Source organism: Coptis chinensis, chromosome 3, assembly GCF_015680905.1.
Source record: "Coptis chinensis isolate HL-2020 chromosome 3, ASM1568090v1, whole genome shotgun sequence".
Lineage (NCBI taxonomy): Eukaryota > Viridiplantae > Streptophyta > Magnoliopsida > Ranunculales > Ranunculaceae > Coptis > Coptis chinensis.
The window spans coordinates 6,583,321-6,607,069 of NC_141458.1; the positions used below are offsets into that span (position 1 = coordinate 6,583,321).

At 34.4% G+C, this 23,749-nt stretch overlaps 2 protein-coding genes and 1 long non-coding RNA gene across 3 annotated transcripts; all 3 read right to left on the reverse strand.

The window, feature by feature from the left end:
* Positions 1–11,882: 11,882 nt before the first annotated feature.
* Positions 11,883–17,612, reverse strand: LOC147507574 (F-box protein SKIP19-like). Its single transcript, XM_086600295.1, has 2 exons — positions 16,457–17,612; positions 11,883–12,141 (listed from the first exon to the last, which is right to left on the reverse strand). The coding sequence occupies exon 1, from the start codon at positions 17,541–17,543 to the stop codon at positions 16,569–16,571; it is 975 nt and encodes a 324-aa protein (XP_086456421.1). The 5' UTR covers positions 17,544–17,612; the 3' UTR covers positions 11,883–12,141; positions 16,457–16,568.
* LOC147507575 (putative F-box/LRR-repeat protein 23) lies at positions 12,154–16,462 on the reverse strand. Its single transcript, XM_086600296.1, has one exon. It carries the CDS (start codon positions 12,895–12,897, stop codon positions 12,178–12,180), a length of 720 nt encoding a protein of 239 aa, XP_086456422.1. The 5' UTR covers positions 12,898–16,462; the 3' UTR covers positions 12,154–12,177.
* A 1,779-nt stretch (positions 17,613–19,391) lies between the features above and the next one.
* On the reverse strand, positions 19,392–23,607 carry LOC147507576 (uncharacterized). Its single transcript, XR_015217708.1, has 2 exons — positions 21,849–23,607; positions 19,392–19,863 (listed from the first exon to the last, which is right to left on the reverse strand). It is a non-coding gene; the product is annotated as an uncharacterized LOC147507576 (long non-coding RNA).
* Positions 23,608–23,749: the final 142 nt, after the last annotated feature.

The window sequence follows — 23,749 nt, forward strand, 5'->3', positions numbered from 1 at the left end:
ACTCATATAAATTCATGATCGTCACGCATGTACATCGTAGTCACAAATTCTTCATAGGTGAAATAGTAGATAATGACACTGACAATTGTTTTGGCTCCAAGAGCATGATTATGTACATCGTAGTCACAAGTTATTCATATGTAAAATAGTTCGAGGTTTCAAACTATTCCATATTTTTTGGTTGCTATGATTTGCATCAATTTCATCGGCAGTCCAGAAAATTTAACCAAAAATTTCAGGTTTTTGGCTTGTTCAACAAATCTGTGACTTTGTTTACATCATATCAAAAACTGTGTAATGTGAGCAACATCAAATGCTATCTTTTGGCACTATGAGTACGCTTGATGCATCAATTGGTTATGATTCATCTCCCTGTGAATATTATATGTATGACTCATCTTCTGAAGATTATGCATATGGATATGGAAGTTAATCGAATGAGTGATAGATTGCTTGTTTACTTGCTGCTGGATTGCTTATTTTTTTGTTTGACACAAAACAGATCATTTCATCAGCATATAGCAAAAAGTTGATACAAATCGTCTTGGACTCTACTGAAGCTTGACTTCACAGACATAGGCATTTACAAGATAACTGAATATTGTACTTGGCTGATTCAGCCATGAGATGTGCATGTTGAATCAGCCTTCCTATGTCTGTTCGAGAATGACAACACATTCATGTTGAAGAATTTTTTTTTTAAAAAGTTATGGGGTTAAGGCAGACCCCACCGGTTTTTATTGCAAAGGGGTAAACCTTACAAACCTCCCTATGAGTTAGATCCTTAAAAGGAGGCACACAAAGACGCAAAATCGACAGGCTATAAGCCTAACATACCTAAGATCACTAGACATACTATAATCGTACCCTAAGAAAGTAGAGTTAGGAATCCTACTTCCTAGTCATGATATCCTTAACAATCTTAGGATGATTTTTCCTAAGATGAGTCTGCGCTTTCTCATAGTTACAAAAGAAACCTTCGCAAGCACAACACACATAAGTGAGTCCCAATGTGTCATCCCAAAACTCTTTTGTGTAGTCCTCAAGATATCTCATATTTTTGTTTTTGGTTAATGACTTAACTTTCTTCATCATTGCAAGTGTAGGCTCTATTTCTCCTGAAGAACGCTCTTGGATCCTTCTGCATTTTTTTGGCTTCACAGTAGTCCATTGATTCTCAGAAGGCGCTACATACTTTGATGTGCTCTTAGGCAATGCAAGCGTTGTAGCCCCTATATACATATCCCCAAACAACTCAAATTCACTCTCTGAGAGATCGTCATCTACATTCTCATTTCCAACAACTAACCCTTCATACATGTTTATTTCTCTACTATTTGGGAGTTGGTTAAGAAGAGTAACTCTATGCTGGTGACTTTGTATTGGTAGATCCAATACAGTAGGTATACTATGCTCTCTCGCTACCAAATCTCCTGCTCCAACAGTAGTTGTTGGGCTTCTCCTCAGTTCCTTGCATCTAACAGAGCTCACAACTATAGCAAAGAAATATGATCGAGAGGACTAGCAACTATAGCAAAGCGGGAGAAATGGCGTAACTTCGCGAACTATAGCAACATCTGCATCAGGAGGACTAGCAACTATAGCAAGCAGCCTTCGTCGGAGATCGGTCGAGTTCGTGAGTCAGAGCTTTCGTGGGAATTGTCAGAGTTCATAACTAAAGCTGGTGATGTCCTTTCTTGAACTCTTCCATTTCTTGGCCTAGGAACCTAGACCTGAGGTGGGGGTAGCAGGGCATTTGGTTGTTGCATGCCCAAACCGACAACATATAGTACATGAGGGTGGCTTCCATGGGTACTCCTGAGCTTGAGTTTTACCAATTTGGGAAATTCAAAAGACAGGGAATAGTTCTATGACACCTTCGCGAAAGTCGAAGTCTTTTTTCTCCAAAGTTGCTCCGTCCATACAGAATGGCTCACCGATCAAGCTGGCCAAGTATGAGAGACCATTCTTTGTCCAGAGTTCTTTTGGGACTTTGAATATTTTTGCCCATATTGGTACGGTGTTTATATTGTTCCTTTGCCCTTCTATCTCTGGTGACCAAGACCTAACTACAAATATCTTCTCTGCAATGAAGATAGGACCACGTTCTAGCACCATCTGCTTATCGTCAATCATAGAAAATCTGATGAAAAACAAATCTCTGTCCGTTGTTATTTCCATAGAACTTTTGATCTTCCAGGTTCTTTCCAGAGTATTCTTAACAAAAGAAAATCACATTCTCTTATCTAAGAAATACCCTACCAATATATCTTTCTATTCACTGATACCTTCATCAATTAGATCTTGTGGGACAACTGCAGCGCCATCTTCTATGATGGGTGAATAACTATTTAGAGACGTGGTAGCTGTAGAAGTTGGGTTTAAGTTCTGGAACAGTGAACTCCAAAGGAAAGGTGGAAGGGGGTGGGGGAAGTGGAGGTTGATGCCATATCAAAAAGATAGACAGAAAGCTATCAAAAATCTTCTTCTCAGTTGGTCGGAAGCTACCCAGAATAGGAAAAAAATGAAATGAGTAGAAGATAGGATTGCGAAATCTATTCTAAAAATTATATTTTAGGCAATATAGGCGCACCAGATCGCTTGGTTAGAATACTTAAGTTACCCTATATCTTGAAGAATTTTTGAAATATTTGGGATTTGGACCTGGGTAGAGCTCTGTTTGGCATAGATATCCTCTCATTGGGATCCTAGGAGCACTATGCGCACGCAGACCTGTCAACGCCTAATTTTCACTTAACAAAGCAACAGTAGATAAAAGAGGGCAGTGTCATAAATTCATAAAGATATCCACGCCACAAAGACACAGACACATGGAGAAGTTGTTGCCACTTGGCCACAAATCAAGGGAAATATGTTACTTAGCATCCAAGAAAAAGGCTTTCTTTATTCTATAGATACAGATACAAATTTTATCCGTTTTTCAGCAATTTAATTTGAATTACATTTAGATAACGGGAATACCCACAATAGAAAATAGAAAATAAAAATAAAAATAAATGAAGGTAAAGAATACCTCTTTGATTTCGCATTTAAAGCTTTTTTTATTCCCCGGCCTGGTCAAGATCTCGGTAAGTACCTAGCCGGGCCGTTTATTGTTTTGTTACAATAAATCATACATGAAATAATTTATCTGACTTTGAAAACAAAGGTCAAAATGTAATATGTGTTTATGTAGCTATTGGGCAAAAAGCATCTTCTGTGGCTCAGGTAGTGACTACTTTCCAGGAACAGGGAGTGATGGAATACACTATTGTGGTAGCCGAAACGGCCACAAATCATTAAATCAAACTTTACAATAGGTATCAAGCAAAACCAAAATTATATGTCTTGGTGTTCAAATGAAACAAACCAAAGAGTTTTTAACAAATTCTAGCAAGATGGACCTACTGCATAGTTGATTGCATACCTTCACACCTCTATATCTCCTCCTAAGAAACAAAACAAAGCACTCTAGTGAATGTCATGGGAATTTCTCCTAATCGGACAAGTAATAAAATTCAGAACTATCATCATATCCATTATAAAACGAACACGGTGACGGGTACTTTTCAAAACCACGCATAGTAACATCACTCTCATAACCATCAGTTACCTGGAAGCCTCAAATCTTTGATTCTTCTAGGCGATTCTTCAGCGATGTTCCGCTCAAATCTATTATAGTACACCCCCGAATATCAAGAAATTCTAGATAAGGACAGCTATCAAGAATCGCCTGGAGTCCTTCATTTGTCAAACATTTATTTCCAAAAAGATGAAGACCACCCCTAACGCAGGCATGCTCTCAGCAATCGCAAATGCTTGCTCATCACGTTCTAAAAAGTTTGGCGGTACTAAATGGCCATTCAATCGAAAATATTTCAGTTGTGTACATAAATGACCTATTGATATAGGATTACTAGCCTCTCTTTCTTACTATAATTCCTTCTTTTGTGTTAAAATTATTATTTTCAAATTAGAATTGTTATTTATTAGGTATTTAAAATAATTAGTATTTTCTATTTAGAGTTTAATTAGCTTTAGAAGTGTATGTTAAATATAGAAGTTTAGGTTTCTTGGTTATCAAGTAGGACTTATCTATATGAAGAGGCAGTTTTGTTCAAATCAGAAATTCAATTATCAATTATCAAAACTCCAAAACCTATTATACTTTTCCCCTCAACTTTTAAAATTTTTTTAGGCTATTCTTAAATACACTCTCCATTTCTAAGAGGGCACTCTCCAACGGCACTCTCCATAAAAAATAGTGGTAACCTCTTAAAATTGTTTTTTTAACTAACTAATTAAAAAAAATAGTGGTAAACTCTATACACTATAAAAATACACTCTCTTTCTCCAATTATACACATCAAAATTCAATTTTCTCCAATTATCTCAACTCAATTTTTCCTTCAACTCAATTTTTCAACTCAATTTCCATCTACTCTACTTCTCAATTCTCAATACCTCTATATTTTAACTCTAAAATAAAGTATTTATCATTATCCAACTCTCAAATGAACGATTTATCGCACTACAAATACCCACATCTCAATGTCGAATAAATTGAAGATCATATGATGTTAGAAGAATCAATTGAACATGAAAAATAAATAAATTGGAGATTAATGTAATTGAAATTGCCTAATGGAATTGAAACTAAATGAATTATGATAGTTTGAATCTTAGATTTCAAAATAAATTTTGTGTAATCTTGATGTATGTGCTATTTTGATGAACGGTAATACATTGTCGTAAAATATTATAAACCACGGTAACGGGTTGCTGAAACATAACCATAAATTACAGTGTTGGGTTACCATTTACCAAGTAAAGATACAACAAATAGATACCGAAAATTCTTAAACCATTCGGTATCTTGTTGTTGTGTTGTCAAATTCTAATATTTAAATATTTCATCATCTATTTGATAATAATTTGATTAATAATTAGTATATTTTAACTTATTTGTAATTGTTTTAGATGATAACTTAGTAGAAAACATTTAGGTTATATTTTTTTATTTTCGAATTGGTAGCAATTATACATGTCTCTAGTGTTTGAATAAATATAGTTCTAATTAGACTTTGAATCTAACATCTAAATTTTTATCAACAAATTAAAATTGAATTATATAATATAATTTAAACTCATTCTCCAATCTATAATAAAACGTTTAGATTATAATTTTTTATTTTGGAAAAGGTTTGAATTAGTACAGTTCTAACTACACTTTAAAACTTTACCTACATATTAAAATTGGATTAGACGATATAATTATTTAAATTAACCCGTTATCCAATCTATAGTAAAACGTTTGGATTGTAATTTTTTATTTCAGAATTAGTAGCAACTTTACTTATGTTTAGGATTTAAGGTTTGAAACAGTACATTTCTAACTAGGGGTGGCAATTGGTCGTACGTGTTGGGTCGGATTCGTGTTGTGTCATATCTGGGTCACATGTTAGGAGAGCAAACCCAAATCACCCAATTATTAATCGTATCGAGTTTGTTAATCCCAAACCCAACCCGCCTATATAATGGGTTACCCAACAGGTGACCCGCTAAGCCAACGGGTCAATTTCAAATCATTTTCGGATCGGATTCACAGACAACCTATATGCAAAATATTTAGTATTTCACAATTTTATTTATCAAAAATATATATAAAAAAATTAATTCTCAAGAATCATTCATAATTCAATTACATATCAATGAAAATTGAATAACGAAACATGTATTTATCGAATGAATCAATATGACAGCTAATCCTTCTCATTTTAGTCGTTTATTTTAAGTTGTTGGGATAATGAGATTTTAAAAAATAATTCACTTGTCTTAAAACAGGTTATACATATCACGGGTTGATGACCCGACCCATTAGACCCGAGAACTAATCGAGTCTACCAACGGGTAACTCGGGTTAACATATGTGACCCCCCAACCCATTTATTTGACTGGTTAGGCGGGTCAACCCTTAAATGACCCAAAAGCCTTTTTTCCTAATCCAAACCCGCTAATTTCATGTCGGATTCGTGTCGGGTTAGCAGGTCGTGTACAAAACTGTCACCCCTAGTTCTAACTAGATTTTATTTGAATCGATTTAACATCTAAATTTTTACCAACAAATTAAAGTTTGATTAAATGATATAATTTAAACCTATTTTCCATTCCATAATAAAACATTTTGGTTATTATTTATGATTTCATAATTGATATGTAGATATGTTTATGTTTAGCAAACCTGTTCTAACAATAATGTTTTTAAAAAAAATCAATACAGTTCTAACTATATTTTGAATCTAGTATCTAACATCTAATACATTTGGAAGTTAATATTCATTATCTAATCTAACACCTATTTTATTATTATTTTTTCAATTTGTAATAGTATCAAAATTTGAGATTCCTCGATATTCCCAATTTAGAGTTTAGGGTTTATGGTTTAAGGTTAGACATCTCGATATTTTAATATTTCAATTATTTCGATATCTCAACATCTGAAATTGAGTTTTCATTTCGACCAATTATTTCAATATTTCAAAACAATTTTGATATTTCGACCAATTATTCAATAATTCAATACTATTTCAATATTTTGCCCAATTGTTTTTATGAAATTTCGAAATCAATTTATTCTCTTTTTAGGTTGATTTGAATTTCTCTCTCAAAATCAAACTCAAAACTCATTTTCAACTTTTTTGCTTCCCCCTCAAATTCAAACTGAAATTCAAACCCAAATTTTAGCCTTTTTTCTACTCTCTTTCTTTCCCCACCCTCAAATCTACTTCTCTTTAAACACTTCTTCTCCATTCCTAATATAGAAACTTATAAAAATTCAAAACTATAGGAGAAAACTCACCCAATCCACACACTTACAAGGACTTCTCTTCTCCACTTTAATTATTTTATTTAAGTTGGGTATATGTTTAACTATTTCCTTTTTGTTGAATTTAAGTCTAATTTAAGCAGATTAAAAGCTTACATTGGAATTGGAAGTGGAAGTGGAAGTTGACAACATATGTCATGGGTTTGGGACAAAAGTTATTGTTAAAGGGAAGGAAAAAAAATAGGAATTGTAGAATGTAGAATGTTGTAATCTTCCCAATCTTATGTTAATTTCGGTAACTGATTACTACTTTATAAATAAAATTTTCAGCAACTGAACACCAAAAGTTTGAGTAATTTTCAGCAACTAGATACCATTTATCAAATTAGCAACTCGATACTGAAATTGAGTTTTAATTTGAATCGGTTACCACTTCACTATTACAAGTTTCAGCAATTGAACACCAAAATTTTGAGCAATTTTCTCAAATTAGGGAGACCGAAATTGAGTTTTAGTAACTAGTTACCGTTTTACAAATATAATTTTCAGCAACTGAACACCAAAATTTTGAGCAATTTTCAGCAACTAGATACCATTTGTCAAATTAGCAACTGGATACCGAAATTGAGTTTTAATTTCGGTAACTAGTTACCGCTTTACTATTATAATTTTCAGCAATTGAACACCAAAATGTTGAGCAATTTTCTTAAATTAGAGAGATCGAAATTGAGTTTTAATAACTGGTTACTGCTTTACAAATACAATTTTCAGTAACTAAACACCAAAACTTTGAGCAATTTTCAGCAACTAGATACCATTTATCAAATTAGCAACTGGATACCGAAATTGAGTTTTAATTTTGGTATCTGGTTACCGCTTTACTATTACAATTTTCAGCAATTGAACACCAAAATGTTGAGCAATTTTCTCAAATTAGAGAGATCGAAATTGAGTTTTAATAACTGGTTACCGCTTTACAAATACAATTTTCAGTAACTAAACACCAAAACCGAGTTTAAGTTTTAAGTTTGGATACCATTTGTCAAAATAGCAACTACATACCGAGTTTAAGTTTTAACCACTGGTTACCAATTTACAAAAAACAACCTGACTAACTAACAATTTTCAGCAACTGAACACCAAAGTTTGTAGCAGTTTTCAACAATTGGATACCATTCTTAACATTCTTAAAAAAAATAGCAACTGGAGACATTCTTAAAAGTTGATAGGCCATATGAACATTCTACACATTCATCAAAGTAACAACTCTGAAGCTGACAATTATATGTCAATCTACCTATGCCAATTCAAGCTCCATTAGTGCTAAACAATAACATTACAGAAAAGAGTTACAACATGACACAAGGAACAACTGAAGACAAACTTGGAAAAACAGTTTGTAAATTCCCAGACATGCTCCTCAACATGGACCTTGATGGATTTCCATGGTGCAATTCCAACACATTAATCTTCGCTCAAAATTCTTCTATGCCCATTTGAAAATGAATAAATAACCCAATAAGTACAAAAGGTCGAGTAGATTGGGAAGTAAGAATGTTATAGACAAAGCAAAAAATACACAATCAAAGACAACTTCATCGACTTCGACCAAAGGACCATCAAGATTAAAATGTCCTCAAACCCAAATCACATTGCACTTTCGGTAGTAGGTAAATCAAAACCGGACCTACACCCAATAGGATCAACTTTCTTTTAAGGAAACTTTAAAGGCATTATGTGCTTTGTAACATAATCATAAGATGAACACTAAACTAATAGTTAAAGTTGAGGCTGAAAACAAAACAAGCAATAAACTGAACCCACTACAATGCCTCACCAAACACCATATGCATGGATCATGAAATGGAAAAAATTCTTTGATGTCCTACTTAATCTAGTTCTCAAGCTTATTAGGAACCTTAGCAATGCCACTGTCACATATATGCTAAATCCGTAAAGGTTCGAGCCTAAAAGTCAAACTAATAAAAGCTATATATTATTATTTCTTAAGATAGGCAAGTAGTAGACTAAAATTGAATGAATTAAAGAAGGGTGCAAAGATTCGCTAACACTTGCTCAAAGAAACTTAAATAACACAAAATGGGATTTATCCGAGAAAAAGAACTCAAGCGACGTAACACAACAGTTGAATAATTGAACTGACAACAACAACAACACTTAAACACTTATTACCACTTAATTAGCAACTTTTAAACCTAATAAGAAAAAAATCAATGACAACAACAACAACACATGCATGAAGGCGTAAAACGAAGTCGTTTATTACGTCTTTACACAAACATAATCCAAACAAGCACAATGTAATATATACTTCTACTTTAAATAATAGTGATCATCACTCATCAACACAACACAAATGACAACAAAACTTCCAACAATATTCAGAACTAAAAAATAAGTCTTTTTCATCAACAAATCAACACCAGCAACTTAAAATTCCAACTACACTTATTCAATTGTCTTCAACATGCTAAATTAAAGTATTCTAACGTGATTCTAAACTAACCATACACTTAAAACTTCAAATTGAATAGGAAATTTCCAATACCCACTTGTCTAAATACGAATCAAAGCATAGAGTCAACATCAGATCTACAAAAAACACATTTTTTTAACAATTCAATAAGTTAAATTTCATTTCGAAAATCATATACGCTATATCTATGATTTTGGTACAACATAGTAAGACAGCAACTCTACCATTGTATCCAATGACTAGCAATTGAATTTTTGTAATTAAGCTAGCTAGAAATTTATCCATAAACCAATCTCTAATGATTAAATTCAAACAACGAAAAATCTCATAAGGAAACAACATTCAAGTATAAAGTAAAACTCACTTGATTTAGTTTGCAACGAGCAGTGTAAACCAATTCTTTGTTTACTTGATCCTGAACTCAACTAAGGTTACTCAAGGAATGTAACGAAAGTCAACTGATGTTTTTTTGCAACTCAATTGAGTGACATCTAACTCAAAAACCCATTTTTTTGTTTATCTTCCACTTTCTTTCATCGATTTTTCGTTTCCTTGATCTAAATGGAAAAAGAGGCGCGGAGGAGAGAAAAGAAAGTGTCGAAGGGCTTACACGGTTAGTAACCTATAAAAAAAACCTGCATACCAAGTCAACCGGTTTCAAGGAGCGTGCCCTTCTAATTTTTTAGTGAACCGGTTGGGTTACTCTTTACCAAAACTGGTTCCCGGGTCGGAGAGTGCCGTGTATTTAACAGGACCCTTCTTTTATTCAATATTTTTCCTCCTTAAATCTATTATCCCTTTTAAAGATCTCCGCATCTTTTATTCTAAATCTCTTTTTATTCCACATCACCTACTTCTTTAATTTGTTCTCCTGAATTCAAGCCTTTCCAGAAAAACAAGTTTTTCCACAGCTTCAATTAAATCATAACCATGAACTTTCTGAGAACCAATAAGTCAAAGATGTTAAAGCGAATTGGATCTATCGGCGACATAAATCAAAAGCTCACCATCACTGGTAAATGTCATTGTGAAACCCAAGAACTGTCCACAACTTCTATCAACAGCTTGTTTTACCAGTTTTTTCAAACTGCCACGAATAGGGTAGAAATAAGCGGCTATAAGGAAAGAGATAGGGATCTTTCGATAGTGATAGCCATGATGAACAAACATAATGTGCATTGTAGAGAATGTCAAACGCACCTCACTTTAGGAAGATTAAATACATCACATCTCGAGGTAATTCAAGCCAGTTTCTCACTTCTGCTTCCACAGTTGCAGATTGCATTACAGAATACATCAAGGGTGTGTTGTATTCTTAATAATATACTACTAAGCAAGACAACATAATACACCACAGTCAAGACCAACCAAAATGTTTATAGTGAAACATAAACAAACGATAATCCAACTAGACAAGTTTGTATTAGATATTAATATATCCAAGTTTCAAGAAATAAAAAAATTAGTAGTTTAAAATCCTAATACAGCACCATATATGTCAACGTCAAGTTGCCAAAAAAAAAAGGAGTACTGCAATAAGTTTAACCAACATCCAAAGAAGAATGCAACGCTTCAGAAGAGGAGATTCCAATGTTTGTTGCTTCATGGCGCCAAGTGACGACAGACCAGATAGGAGGGCTTTGTAGATATCGATGGCTGAAAAATCATGACTGAAATATCGTTTCCTATACCGAAAACCAGGAGTCTGGGAAATGGGTCAGACTGTCAGAGTGGAAATGTGGAATCCCTTACAAATATCGCCGGAAAGCAGAAACTGAGAAAATTGGCAAGTATATATATCCCAAGCCTAAAAATGTATGGCATCATGGGCATGGACTCGCCTACATTGGCTGATTCTAAGTTGGGAGCTTCTATAGTCTTGGGAGATAATCTTCAGTTGATGGAAGTGCTTGCAGGGAATGAAGAAAGCTTAGGCTGGCAAGTTGAGAAACATGTGAAGAAAATCTTTAATTTATTTCAAGTTTGTAATATAAATAATGAGTCCAATACTGAGTTATTTTGGATAAGACGTAATACCAATAGAGATGCCCATGAACTAACAAAGTGGGCAGCAAGATATGCACTGTAACTCCTCTTACGAGATTTTAAAAAAATGGAAGAAAGTCAATTATCCAAAAAAAGAAAAAGTTGGGAGCTTTGAGATAAAATACGAAATGATATCCTGGATTGTGGATACAAAACTCCTTACTATGAGAATATCAATTTCGGATTAATATAGTTTGTTTGTTTGTTTGCTTAATTATTATTGTTTTTGTTTTAGATCATGCCTCACAGTGGAGGTTATTGAGTCGAGATAGACTTGTAGAGTTGTAGCATCTACTTAAAGTGAACAATTGTCATCTTGCTCCATATTGCTCTTAGATGGCGTAAGTCCACCCACATTCATCCTTAACAATTCTTCCACCTCTGCCTTTCACTTCCGGATCTACATATTACTGATTACGTTTTATCTGTATTATTATTAAAAGAAAACAAAAAATGAAAGTAATAGTGACATATACTCTGCTTTTATAAGATATTCTACAACTCCCCAATCGATGGTGGAAATTGAGAATATACATAAGATAAATCTCCAACAATAGCAGGTTCAACAATTATCAAAATAAAACTATATAATAAGCACCTTTTAATTCAAATCTAACAACTATTTTAGAACTACTAATAAAATCAAAGCCGGATACTTAAAAGCATATGCTTTGCTGTGCACAAATGAAACAAGCAACAAAGTTTATTAAGAATGCTACCAAGGCTTACAGCTTACTGCATCCAAAGGACCTTCGCAGCTCCCATTCTCTTCCTAAAAAAGAAACGAAACACATACTGGAGTAAATCCTCACTGCAATAACTGCTCATAATCATAATCATAATCATAATCATAATCAGACAAGTAATTTCCTTCATCGTCATAATTGGGCGGGGACGGGTAATCATCAAAATAAGGATCAGACACATGGTCAACATCGTCAAGCTCATAATCATCAGTTGGGTCATCAGGAAGTCTCACATTTTTAATTCTCCCTAGACGATTCTTCAGCAATTCTCCACTTGTATCAATTCCCGTACACCTCCGGAGATTAAGATATTCAAGATAAGGACAGCCATCAAGAATTGCCTGCAGTCCTTCATTTGTCATACATTTATTTCCATAAAGATGAAGACCGCGTAATTCAGGCATGCTCTCCGCAATGGCAAAAGCTTCCTCATCACGCTCTAATGGCCTTTCCTTGCCACTGTGACCATTCAATCGTAAATGCTTCAGTTGTGTACAAGAACGACCTATATCTCTGATATCACTACGGCCGAGCATACAATGACATAGTTCAAGCTCTTCTAGTGAAGGAAGTTTCTTTGCAGCGTCAGCTACATCTTCACCATAAATTTCACTTCTTACAAGTCGAAAACATTTGAGCAAATTGGATCTATCAATGACATAGCAGAAAAGAAACTCATCCGCCGTATTTGTCAATGTGAAATCCACTAATTGTCCACAACTTCTATCGACGACTAGTTTTGTCAGTGTAGATTCATCGCGTCTGCAAATCAGCCTATGCATATCAATGCAGCGAAAGAGCTGAGGATCTTTCGATAGCAATCGCCATGAAGTTTGATTGTGCACTGAACATAATGTCGAATGGGCCTAGCTTTAGGAATATCAAAAAGATCACATCATGAGGTAAGTTAAGCCAGTTTTCACTTCTTTTTTTGCTTTAAGGGTTGCAGGTTTTGGAACTACAGAATCCATTGACTTGGGAGTTGGGGTTTAGGCTCTGGAAACGAATCGTTCACTTTTTACTTCACTTCTTGGGTTTTGTTGTGGAACTAAGGGGTCATTTGTTTTTGCCTCTTATAAGAGGTCTTATAACCTCTTATAAGATGTGGCCCAGTGATTTTGGACATTTTTTTGGTTTGCTTTTTGCCTCTTATAAGAGACATTCTACTAGAAATGTCTTATAAGAGGCTCCAATTCTATAAGTACCAAAATTGGATCTACTTCAATTCTAAAAGTCTTATAACTTGAAAAATGACTCAAACACCCCCGTCCATATACCTCTAGTCTCATTTATCTCTCTTCTTCTCTTTTCATTATCTTCTTCTCCAAATAACTCTATTGCCCTAGCCACCACCGGCTATCACCACCACCACCACCAAACTATTAAAACCACCACCACTACTACTGCCACCATCATCACCACCACCATCATTATCTCTACCACCACTACCACTGTACTATTAAGACTATCACCACCACCACCACCACCGTGCTATTAAAACCACCACCATTTCTACTACTACCACCACCACCATTACTACCACTGTGCAATTAAAACCAATATCATCACCTCCACTACCACCACCACCACCACCACCACCATTACTACCACCGTACTATTAAGACTATCACCACCACTGTCATTGTGCTACTAAGACATCCACCGCTTCTACTACTACTACTACCACCACCCACCACTGTGCTATTAAAACCACCACCACTTCTATCACCACCACCACCACTACCACCGTGCTATTAAGACCAATATCACCACCTCCACTACTACCACCACCACCACTACCATCGTACTATTAAGACTATTACCACCGCCACCGTGTTATTAAAACATCCACCACTTCTACTACTATTACCACCACCACCACCACCGTGCTATTAAAACCACCACTATAACTACCACCGTGCTATTAAGACCAATATCATCACCTCCACTACCACCACCACCACCACCACCACCACCGTACTATTAAGACTATCACCACTGCCGCCACCGTGCTATTAAGACATTCACCACTTCTACTACTACCACCCCCACCACCACCGTGCTATTAAGACCAATATCATCACCTCCACTACCACCACCACCGTACTATTAAGACCACTACCACTATCGCCAATTAAAGTAGTTTTCTAAAATCGATATTTTAATTATCAAAATTGATTTGAAATCGAAAATCAAACTATACGCTTGTTTCAAATTAATCTATTCAAGTTAAATGTGATTTAAAGTAGGGTTATATTTGTCAAATAACCATCTATAAGATGTCATGTATTTGTTTTTTCTATTTTTACAAGTACTTGTAAGAGAAACTTAAAATGAAAAACAAACCACTTTATAAGACCATCTTACAAGACCCTCTTATAACACATGATCTTATAAGACCCTCTTATAACTTAACCCAAAAAAACAAATAGCCCCTAAAACACGGTGCGTTACTTAAAATTTTATAGTACCAATATGGCCCTCTCATGCTCTCATATTTGGAAATTTAGGTTTCGAAGTTGGGAGAAAGTTTTCAGTTTCCGCTATAAATCGTGAGATTCGAAAGGCACAAAATTTCTTCATTTTATATTTCGCTATCCATTTATTTTTTTTTTTTTTTCGATAATCTATATTTCGAAGCATGTCTTCGATAGTACAATATATTTGGAAGGCCTATTTGGAAAGTATTTTTTTTAGGAGCATGGGTTCTGCGCAGATTGGATGCAACTAGCTTCAGTGCATGTGTGACTTAAATTGTACAGTCGACACTTCAACAGAACAGTTGGAGGTTGCCTGTTCATGTTCTTTCCATTTATTCCAATTGGGGATCTCCAAAACTTACCACATGATTTTGAGCGAGATGCATGCTGAACATGCATGAGGTTTATTTTCACAGTTAACTCAAGACCTTTTTCAGTTACTCGGCTTTCGTGCCCAAGAACTGATTTTACATTTAAGTCCATCAAAGCCACGCTCCTGAGAAAACCACAATTGATATTAGGGTTAACGAGTATTAGCCCCACTAGATGAGCCAATTAGGATCCCCCCAACTAGATGGAAATAAGTTTTTTTGGGGGAGACCCTAATTTCCCATCTAGTGGGGGGGGTGGGGAATCCTAATTGGCTCATGTTTGTTGGGGGTTGGGGGTACTCGTTAACCCTTCATATTAACATTATCAGATTTAGCCAAAAAAGAAAAAGAGACTGACATCATCACTGTTGAACCTATGCACTTAGCTACATTGAATGCTTCAAAGTTAGGAGTGTCCTAATAAACTTCAAAATGCACTCTGACAATTCAAAATATAATGTGTAACACGTGTGACGATGGTGAAGTAGACTCATAACTGACACATAGCAATAGATCCACTTATCCTTGCTCAGTATTACATTATAAATCCAGACATATTCATCCACAACAATTCTCCTCTTCTTTCACATCTCTATTTATGGATTACCAATAAAATTCACATTTGGATGAAGATCTTGGTTCGACAGTCGTTACTTCATTCATACAAGAAGATGAAGATCAGAAATAACGTTTACTAAGCTCTAAACAAACTTCCTGGTGGTGTTCCTGTCATGGCCATCCAAGAAGTAACCTTCATCACACTGATGGTACAACTTATTTCCACACACCAACATGTTCAGCTCACACTGGAAACACTTCTATAATCTACTTTCCAGACCACACTAATTTTACACTCTACACAGAACTACCCTATCTCTAGTGTCCAAGAAGTCAGACACATAAACACATACACACAAACAAAGACAAAAAAAAGGAGCAAGCACACACAAACATATTGACACATACAAGCTTACACAACAGAACCACATTTTATCAATGATGTCACAAAAATAGTCCTACTGCATAAACAGAGAAACTGAAAGATGTTTAGCCAACATTTTGGTTTTTCCCTCAACACGAGATTCTCAAATCTTTAAGCCCTATACTCCAGGTGTAAGAGAAACTCAAGTTCAAATAGTTGCCAAAAAACTCTCGAGATCTTCTCACTAGGGCGTCTATAATTGAAATCCAATGGTTCTTTTCCAGGCGAATATTGAAAAACAGCATCACAGTACAACAGTACAACACAAATAGAGTGCTTTCAAGTTTCAACATAAAAGAATCTGAAAACTCAAAACAGAACAAAGGCATATTTCACATTACCAACATTCAAACAATTTTTCAAACATCACTTTCAGGAATTGTTTGTTTAAGACAGACAACATTCAGAATATGGCAAACAAAAATTTACAAAATGTATGCAGTGCCTACATGATTCATTCACACACAAAATAAATTTTTATATAAATTTGCTACAATGATAAGCTTACAGTTGACTGCCCATTTGCGACTCCAAAGCAATCCCTGACATAACTGAAGCCGTTGGAGAAATCTTCTTCAGTAAAATAGCAGCTAAAAGAATATGCCCAAATGGCCCATTCATCAATAGAAGCTAAAAGAATATGCCCATTCATCAATAGCTAAATCATCATCATCATCATTATTATCAAACAAGTCGCCTTCAGAGAAATTGGCCATTCCATCGTAATCCTCTGAGTATGCTTCAGAAAGGAAATCATCATATGACCCATAGCCATCCATACTGTCATCAATATACTGATATTCCTCATACTCATAATCCTCAGTCGAGTCATCAGGAAGTCGTACACTTTTAATCCTTTCCACACATTTTTTCTCCAAGTCTCCATTTAAATCAAGACCAAAACACTCTCGAAGATCAAGATACTCAAGATAAGGACATTTATCGAGAATCGCTTCTAAACCAACATTAGTCAACTTATTACCAAAAAGATGTAGACTACGTAACTGTGGCATATTCTCCGCAATCGCAAACGCTTCCTCATCACTCTCTAATCGGGGATACCTATACCCTTGGCAATTCAATCTAAAACTTTTCAACTCGCAACAATTCTTCCCTACTTCCTCAATAACTTCTTTCGAAAACGTAGAATAACACAATTCAATCTCTTCTAAACAATGGGTCTTCTTCAAAACTTCAATTAACGCTTCATTTGAAATATAACAAGAAACAAGACGTAAACATTTGATCATACTAGATTTATCAACAATATAATGTAAAAGGTCATCATTACCAAAACGTGCCATTGAGAATTCAACTAATTCCCCACGACTCCTATCAACAGCTTCCTTTGCAGATTTCCGCATTTTTTCGTAATCACCATCGTCGGGGAAATCCCGATGACTACGCATATCGATGGAGCGGAAGAGATGGGGTTGTTTCGAAAGGGAACGCCACGTGGAGCAAACTGATTGGGCGTTGCATAGAATGCCTATTGCTCCTAGTTTTATCAAAATTAGTGATATTACGTCACGGGGTAATTCGAGCCAGTTCCTCAATTCCAGGTCTGTGATTGCTGGTTGGCTTTCAGTGTCCATTTTTTTTTTTTTTTTGGTTTGGTACGAAACTACGAAATGATTTTGATGGTGTGGAAATAGGCAGGATCAATAATTTTTTTGGGTTTTAATACCCACTAGCTACTGTGCACGTGGTACCACGTGGGATCCATAGATTTTTTTTTTTTTTTTTTTTTTTTAAACTTATAAATTTTAAAATACTATTTTACCCCTCAAAAAATTAAAATATTAATAAAAAATATATATATAATTACCAAAATACTCCTACATCCACGCACATTCACTATTCACTCAACCCCTCGTTTTTCTATATATTAATACCCATGCATTGTTTTTATCTGCCTAAGTTAAGTTTTTTTTTTTTTTTTTTTTTTTTTTTTTTTTTGAAAATCTAATCTTTTGACTTTTTACTCGACACCTGCCCACAACGTGTTATTTTCTAATATAATTTATTCTCTTTGTAACGGGGAGATAAGAAATTTCAAACCGCCCTATATTTGTTTCCTTCTTTATATGTTTTTTTTTTTTTTCTCTACAATCATCATTCTCTTAATCACTTCTAAATTCTATTGTTGGAGATTGACTAAGAAAATGTTAGATTATTTTTTGCTATAGAATATGTGTTTCTACCTCAATTCTTTTGTTAAAATTTTATTAGGTGTTGTATTGTTTAAATTTGTTGGCATACACATCTTCTTCTACTAGTATTGAAATCTTCATCTTCTTCTATTGGTATTGGAATCTTCTTTTGTACTTTATATTTTGGATCATCATCAAAGTCAGAGTCATTGCTAAAATGAAATACAAAATGGGTGAATTGCATTTTTAAATGTATAACAACATATAAATTTGTATTTCTAAATTTGGAGTACGACAAGGGATTTTACATTTTAAAATGTTGAATAATGATTTCACATTTTAAAATGTTTGTTTACATTTTCAGAATTGATATATTTCTCATTTTTTATTTAGTAATACTAGACCGACACTTATTTGACTTATTTGACCTAATGTGTCAAAAGTCATAATCATTTATTTACATAGAAATATGTATTAGTGTGTATTGCAATACAAACCAACGTTATTCAAATAGTGAGTCACAATAGTAGGTCACTACTCTTTTTTATTCCTTTACAAGCTTAATTTTAGTTCCAGAATTTAGTTGTCTAAATTTAGTAACTGTTCTTATCTCAAAAGGTTTCGTTTTATGTAGAACTATTACATTTTGAGTAGCTAATCGGTTTTGTTGTTTGCAATATGAGGATATTTTCGTCTACTTCTTGTAAAATTATGTGACATGTGTCAGTTTTCTATTTTGGTCAAATTGAAGTATTAAATCCTAATTTTTTTTCACCCGAGTCTTAAGACTACTAAATATTCTTAACTAACCCTTCTAGCCTAATTTTCCATAAAATTTTACCAGCCATCACCCCCATACACATATATTACCACAAATTAAATAAATACAACATGCTATCAATTAGGCTGCGTTTGTTAAATTTTTACTAATGGAAAAAAGAAAAGAAAATAATGGAAACAGTTTTAAAATGGTGTCAATTTGGTAAATTGTGAAAAAAAAAGTAAAACTGGGGAAAAAATAATCATGTTTGTTATGCAAAAGCTGTGAAAAGGAAAAGAAAGTCTGAAATAGAATATTTCATCCATATTATTTATCATTTTTCTCCAAACTCATAGTTTTTGGGATAAATAATAATAATAATAATAATAAAATAATAAAAATAAAAATTGGCATGACCTTTCCGTGGATATTGACATACATGACAGCTGTAAAAAAAAAAAAATTTAGCATATAGAAAAAAAATGACATAAACTACCATGTTTTATCAACATAAAGTACAAACACTTCTATGACACCTGCAAAGTCATATATAATATTGTCTATCAATAACAGTAGAGACCTGTTACAACCATGTAACCATTGTGCACTCACTAGAGCACCAGTACAAAGCTACTATAATCCCCAAACATCCAAAACACTTAATACATCTAAAACACCAGAAAAAGACTTGAGAACTCCACTGTAAAAAGAAAAAAGAACATCATCAAAGCATACCTAAAGTGTATCTAAAACACCCACAAAAGTCTTAAGAAATGATCCACCCAATTATCAGCAAGCTTTTTCAATAACCAACTAGCACGCTTGTTCGTACTCATCTTGAGAAAAAACATTTTCATGTTTTCAACACCATCCTTGTCGCTCTAGCGTCCTCATCTATTGTAAGACCAATTTTTTGTATGTTACCACAAGTAATATTGTCTCTAAGCACTTCAACAACCTAGGTATTGGTTTACCTTTATAGGTTTTCCTTTTCGGGTTTGCCTGACGACATAAAACAACACACAACTTGTTAGTCATATTTTTTTTTCCGTTAAACTTGTTAGTCATATTCACAAAAGCAAAAGATATTTCGTAACACTTTTATAACTACATGTCATGCCACAATTTTAAAATAATAATCTAACGAGCATCGTATTGTAAAGGAAAATACTCATCAATCGGTTCAACATATATATAGTCAAGAATAAAATTATGGTTAACCACAGTATTGAAGCAATCCTAGCTTTCTCTATATAGGTTGGATTGACAGAAATCCAAATGGGTCAGAAACTACACTCCAAGCTCTACAATGTTTGTTCACACTCAAAATCTTGAATCCGACTTAGAAATTTACTTAACCTAACTGTAAACACAGAACTTCGTCAGAAAAATTCTGGCTGACCTCTCTATACTAAAACAGTTGTAACCTTTTTTGTATAACTTGGATAAGTACAAGGTAAATTGGGTATGAAACTACACTAGATTATCTACAACTAACCTTCAGACCATAAAAGCAGGTTCCCAACAGAAAATACACAAAATGCCACCAAACACAGAACATCGTCAGATAAATCCTTTTGTACTAGAACAATCGTAACTTACTGTGCAAACATAAAGGGTGACTAATACTACCAAGGATACATACAATGATTAATAGAATGTATTATAAACTGTTTTAAGATTAAGCACAAATAAAATATTAAGAATAACAAATATAATATTAACTAATATATGAAAATGTATGCGATATCGACATGATATAACATAATTCACAATAAACGAAAGTAAAACGAGATTAATATATGACAACGTAAGGAAGTAACTAATAAAGTTGAGGTAGCATAATACAAGAAGTTGACTATACAGTTCCTATAACTCATACCAGAATTCTCGAGGACATTCTTACAGCAAAGTGAAACAGAAAACAATATGGCAGAGGGACTGCTTTAACGTAAGACGATAAGAACTATGATATCACACTAATCCCCCATTATACTATTGTGATTTTTCCAATTGGACTACAAGAAAAAAAAATTAAATTGATATAAGGGGTTCATCTAAACTTACCAGCCATTAGTCTAATTGTTCTAACCACACCAAAAATTCACAAGAACAGTTAGTGCATTGAATGAAATTGATTGTTTGCTTTTTATTAGTATGCAATGTGGTGGCATATTTATATTACTAACCAACAGTAATCAATGTCCTCATTGTCTGTAAAGCCCTAGAAACTCATACGTCCATAGTTAAGCAGAAAAAGGCATGTTCCCATTATACGAGGAATGACGTCACTTAATTGATAGAATTAGGAAATATATCTCAAATTCTTAGTTACTAGTCCCGAATTCTACATTGATAATTCGAAAAAAAATTTATTCTTTGAAGAGAAAAAAAAAAATACAAATCCAAAAACCAAAAAAAATAGTATAACAAATGATTGATCGATACCTTGTAGCGCTGAAAAACTTGGCTTGTGAAGAGAAACAAGCAACAAGAATGACCAGAGAAGAGATGAGTGAAGAAGAGGACGTAGCTTTGGAGATGGGCGTTGCTCTCTCTCTCTCGACTCTCTTGTTTTTTTCCTTTCCTTTTCCTTTTCCTTTCCTTTTTCCATAGTCTTTCCGTCAAAACATACACAGCCTAAACCTCCAATGGGTTTACAGAGATGGAAATTTTGTGGCTGACGGTCTTGCAAAATTTGGCTCTACTCAGAATAAGAGTAATGAATGGTGGTTACAACCTACGATAGCTCGAACAAATTTGCCGGACGCTCTACAACTCATGTCTCTAGGGCATACTTTTGTATGGTGTAATAGACCACCACCTAGTATTGCTAATCTAGTTTTCAATGATATAACATTACTCTCCGCAATGTTTAATAAATAAAGAAAATGCAGTTACCCTAAAAAAAAAAACATGCTATTAAAGAAAACTAGAAAAGTAGAAAGTAAATATTGCAAAATGCATTAGTAATCTAATCACCTTACCCCTGACAAAAGCAAAAAAATGATTCTTCAAGATAAAATCAAACGGAACTGAAGTTGTAAGCTGCCATCACACGATTGCCACGAGTCCTAAAACGGCCATCAATGGCATCTTTTGGAAGCCTTACATCTATAATTCTGTCTGAGCTTTTCTTCAGCAGACTGAAATTCAAATTGACACGAAGACACTTTCGAAGATCAAGATATTCAAGGTGGGGGCATCCATCAAGAATAGCTTGCAATCCATCATTTGTCAAACCATTTTCTATGAGACTCAGACGACGCAATTGTGGCATACTTTCTGCGATTGCGAACACCATTTTGTTACAGTCCCCTCGGGAATACCAAGGCAATTCACCTTTCAATTTGAAGTAGTGCAAATTTGGGCATGAGCGACCAACTTCTTCGATTGCCATCACCGAGAAAGAATCGTAGTGAATTTCAAGCTCTTCTAACAAAGGTATTTTTCTGGCGATTTGTTTCCACAGACTACGGGACTGGAACGTAAAACAAGTATCTAGTCGTAGATATTTCAGCGTATTCGATCGTTCGACAACATTGAATAACAGGTCAATGAGAACTACTTGTTTTCTAGTTTCCAAAGAAAATTCCACCAACTCTCCACAACTTCTATCCATGGCTACCTTCACTAACTCAGCTAAACCATCAGCACCTAATCGTGCACAATCTTCCCATCGACTTGGAATAACAATACGACAAAAAAACTGAGGCTCTTTGCAGAGTTTACGCCACGAAGAACAGACCCTTTGAACAGAGTAGAGAATGTCAATTGTATGAAGTTTCGAAAGAATTATTATCATAACATCTCGAGGCAAATCAAGCCAGTTACTTGTTTCACTCTTTTCTTTCATTGTATTGTAGAAAAATAAAAGACAACGGCCCTGTGCAGTTTCTAGGGTTCCAATGGATTAGTTTTCTTTTGTTAGGAAACTTCTCGGGTGTTTCTTAATGTTTAGAGGCTGCCGTTCTACCCCAATAATGGACAAAATAAAGTGAGAGGATAATGACCAAACCGGTCACTTATTTTGAAATTTGACGAGTATAAAAAAATATCACTATTTCCCCTTGCAAAACCAGAGAATTAAATTGCAGACAATCCACAAATAAATAAACTAGAGGTTCCCTTCTTGCATGAAATTTAGCAAATCCATTGCATAAACTTATCAATTTTCATCAACAATGGAAAATATTGAACCAGTAATTAAGGGTTGAACGTCTGAACATGGATTCCTAAAAATGCTTCTTTCTCCCACTTTGGTTTTCCCAACTTAAGCTTGAATTTGATGATTTTCTTAACAATTATAATGCCTCAACTCTCAATTATGTTTCCACCAAAACAGAACGTCTCAATCCCTTTTTTTTTTTTTTTTTTTCAAATTTAAAAGAATATAGAAAAGATGGGTTGTGACTCCAAAATCGGATTCGACAACCAAACAACTGTTGGTGTCATGAGTGGCGTCTTCGAGTTAGTAGTTGTCGACGATTAATTCTATCAAGTAGCTGGTGGTGGAGTGTCGTTGGGGGTGTTAGAATTAGATGGCTAGGATTTCTTGGCTGCGTTGGAAGAGATGAGTGGAGTCAAATGTGATTGAGATTCAGTTTTCTTTTTCTTTGTGAAAGAAAAAGCTTAGTTAAAAGGTTAACAAGTAACTTATTTTGGCAATCAGTGGGTCAGGACCGTCCTACCCCATTAAAAAGCAGGACGCTAGCAATCCTCTAATGTTTATCCCAAACGCTTTAAAGTTGCCCTTTTTTGGGTGTTTCTTAATGTTTATCCCAAACCCAAACGCTTTAAAGTTGCCCTTTTTTAAATGAGTTACTTGCAAACATAGGAAGCTTCCTTTTGTAGGCCGGGTTCATTCCTATTTTTCTCTTTTGCCTTT

Coding starts and splice junctions, on each gene's coding strand:
- LOC147507574 (XM_086600295.1), bottom strand. CDS start 17,543: ATGGACACTGAAAGCCAACCAGCAATCACAGACCTGGAATTGAGGAAC.
- LOC147507575 (XM_086600296.1), bottom strand. CDS start 12,897: ATGCATAGGCTGATTTGCAGACGCGATGAATCTACACTGACAAAACTA.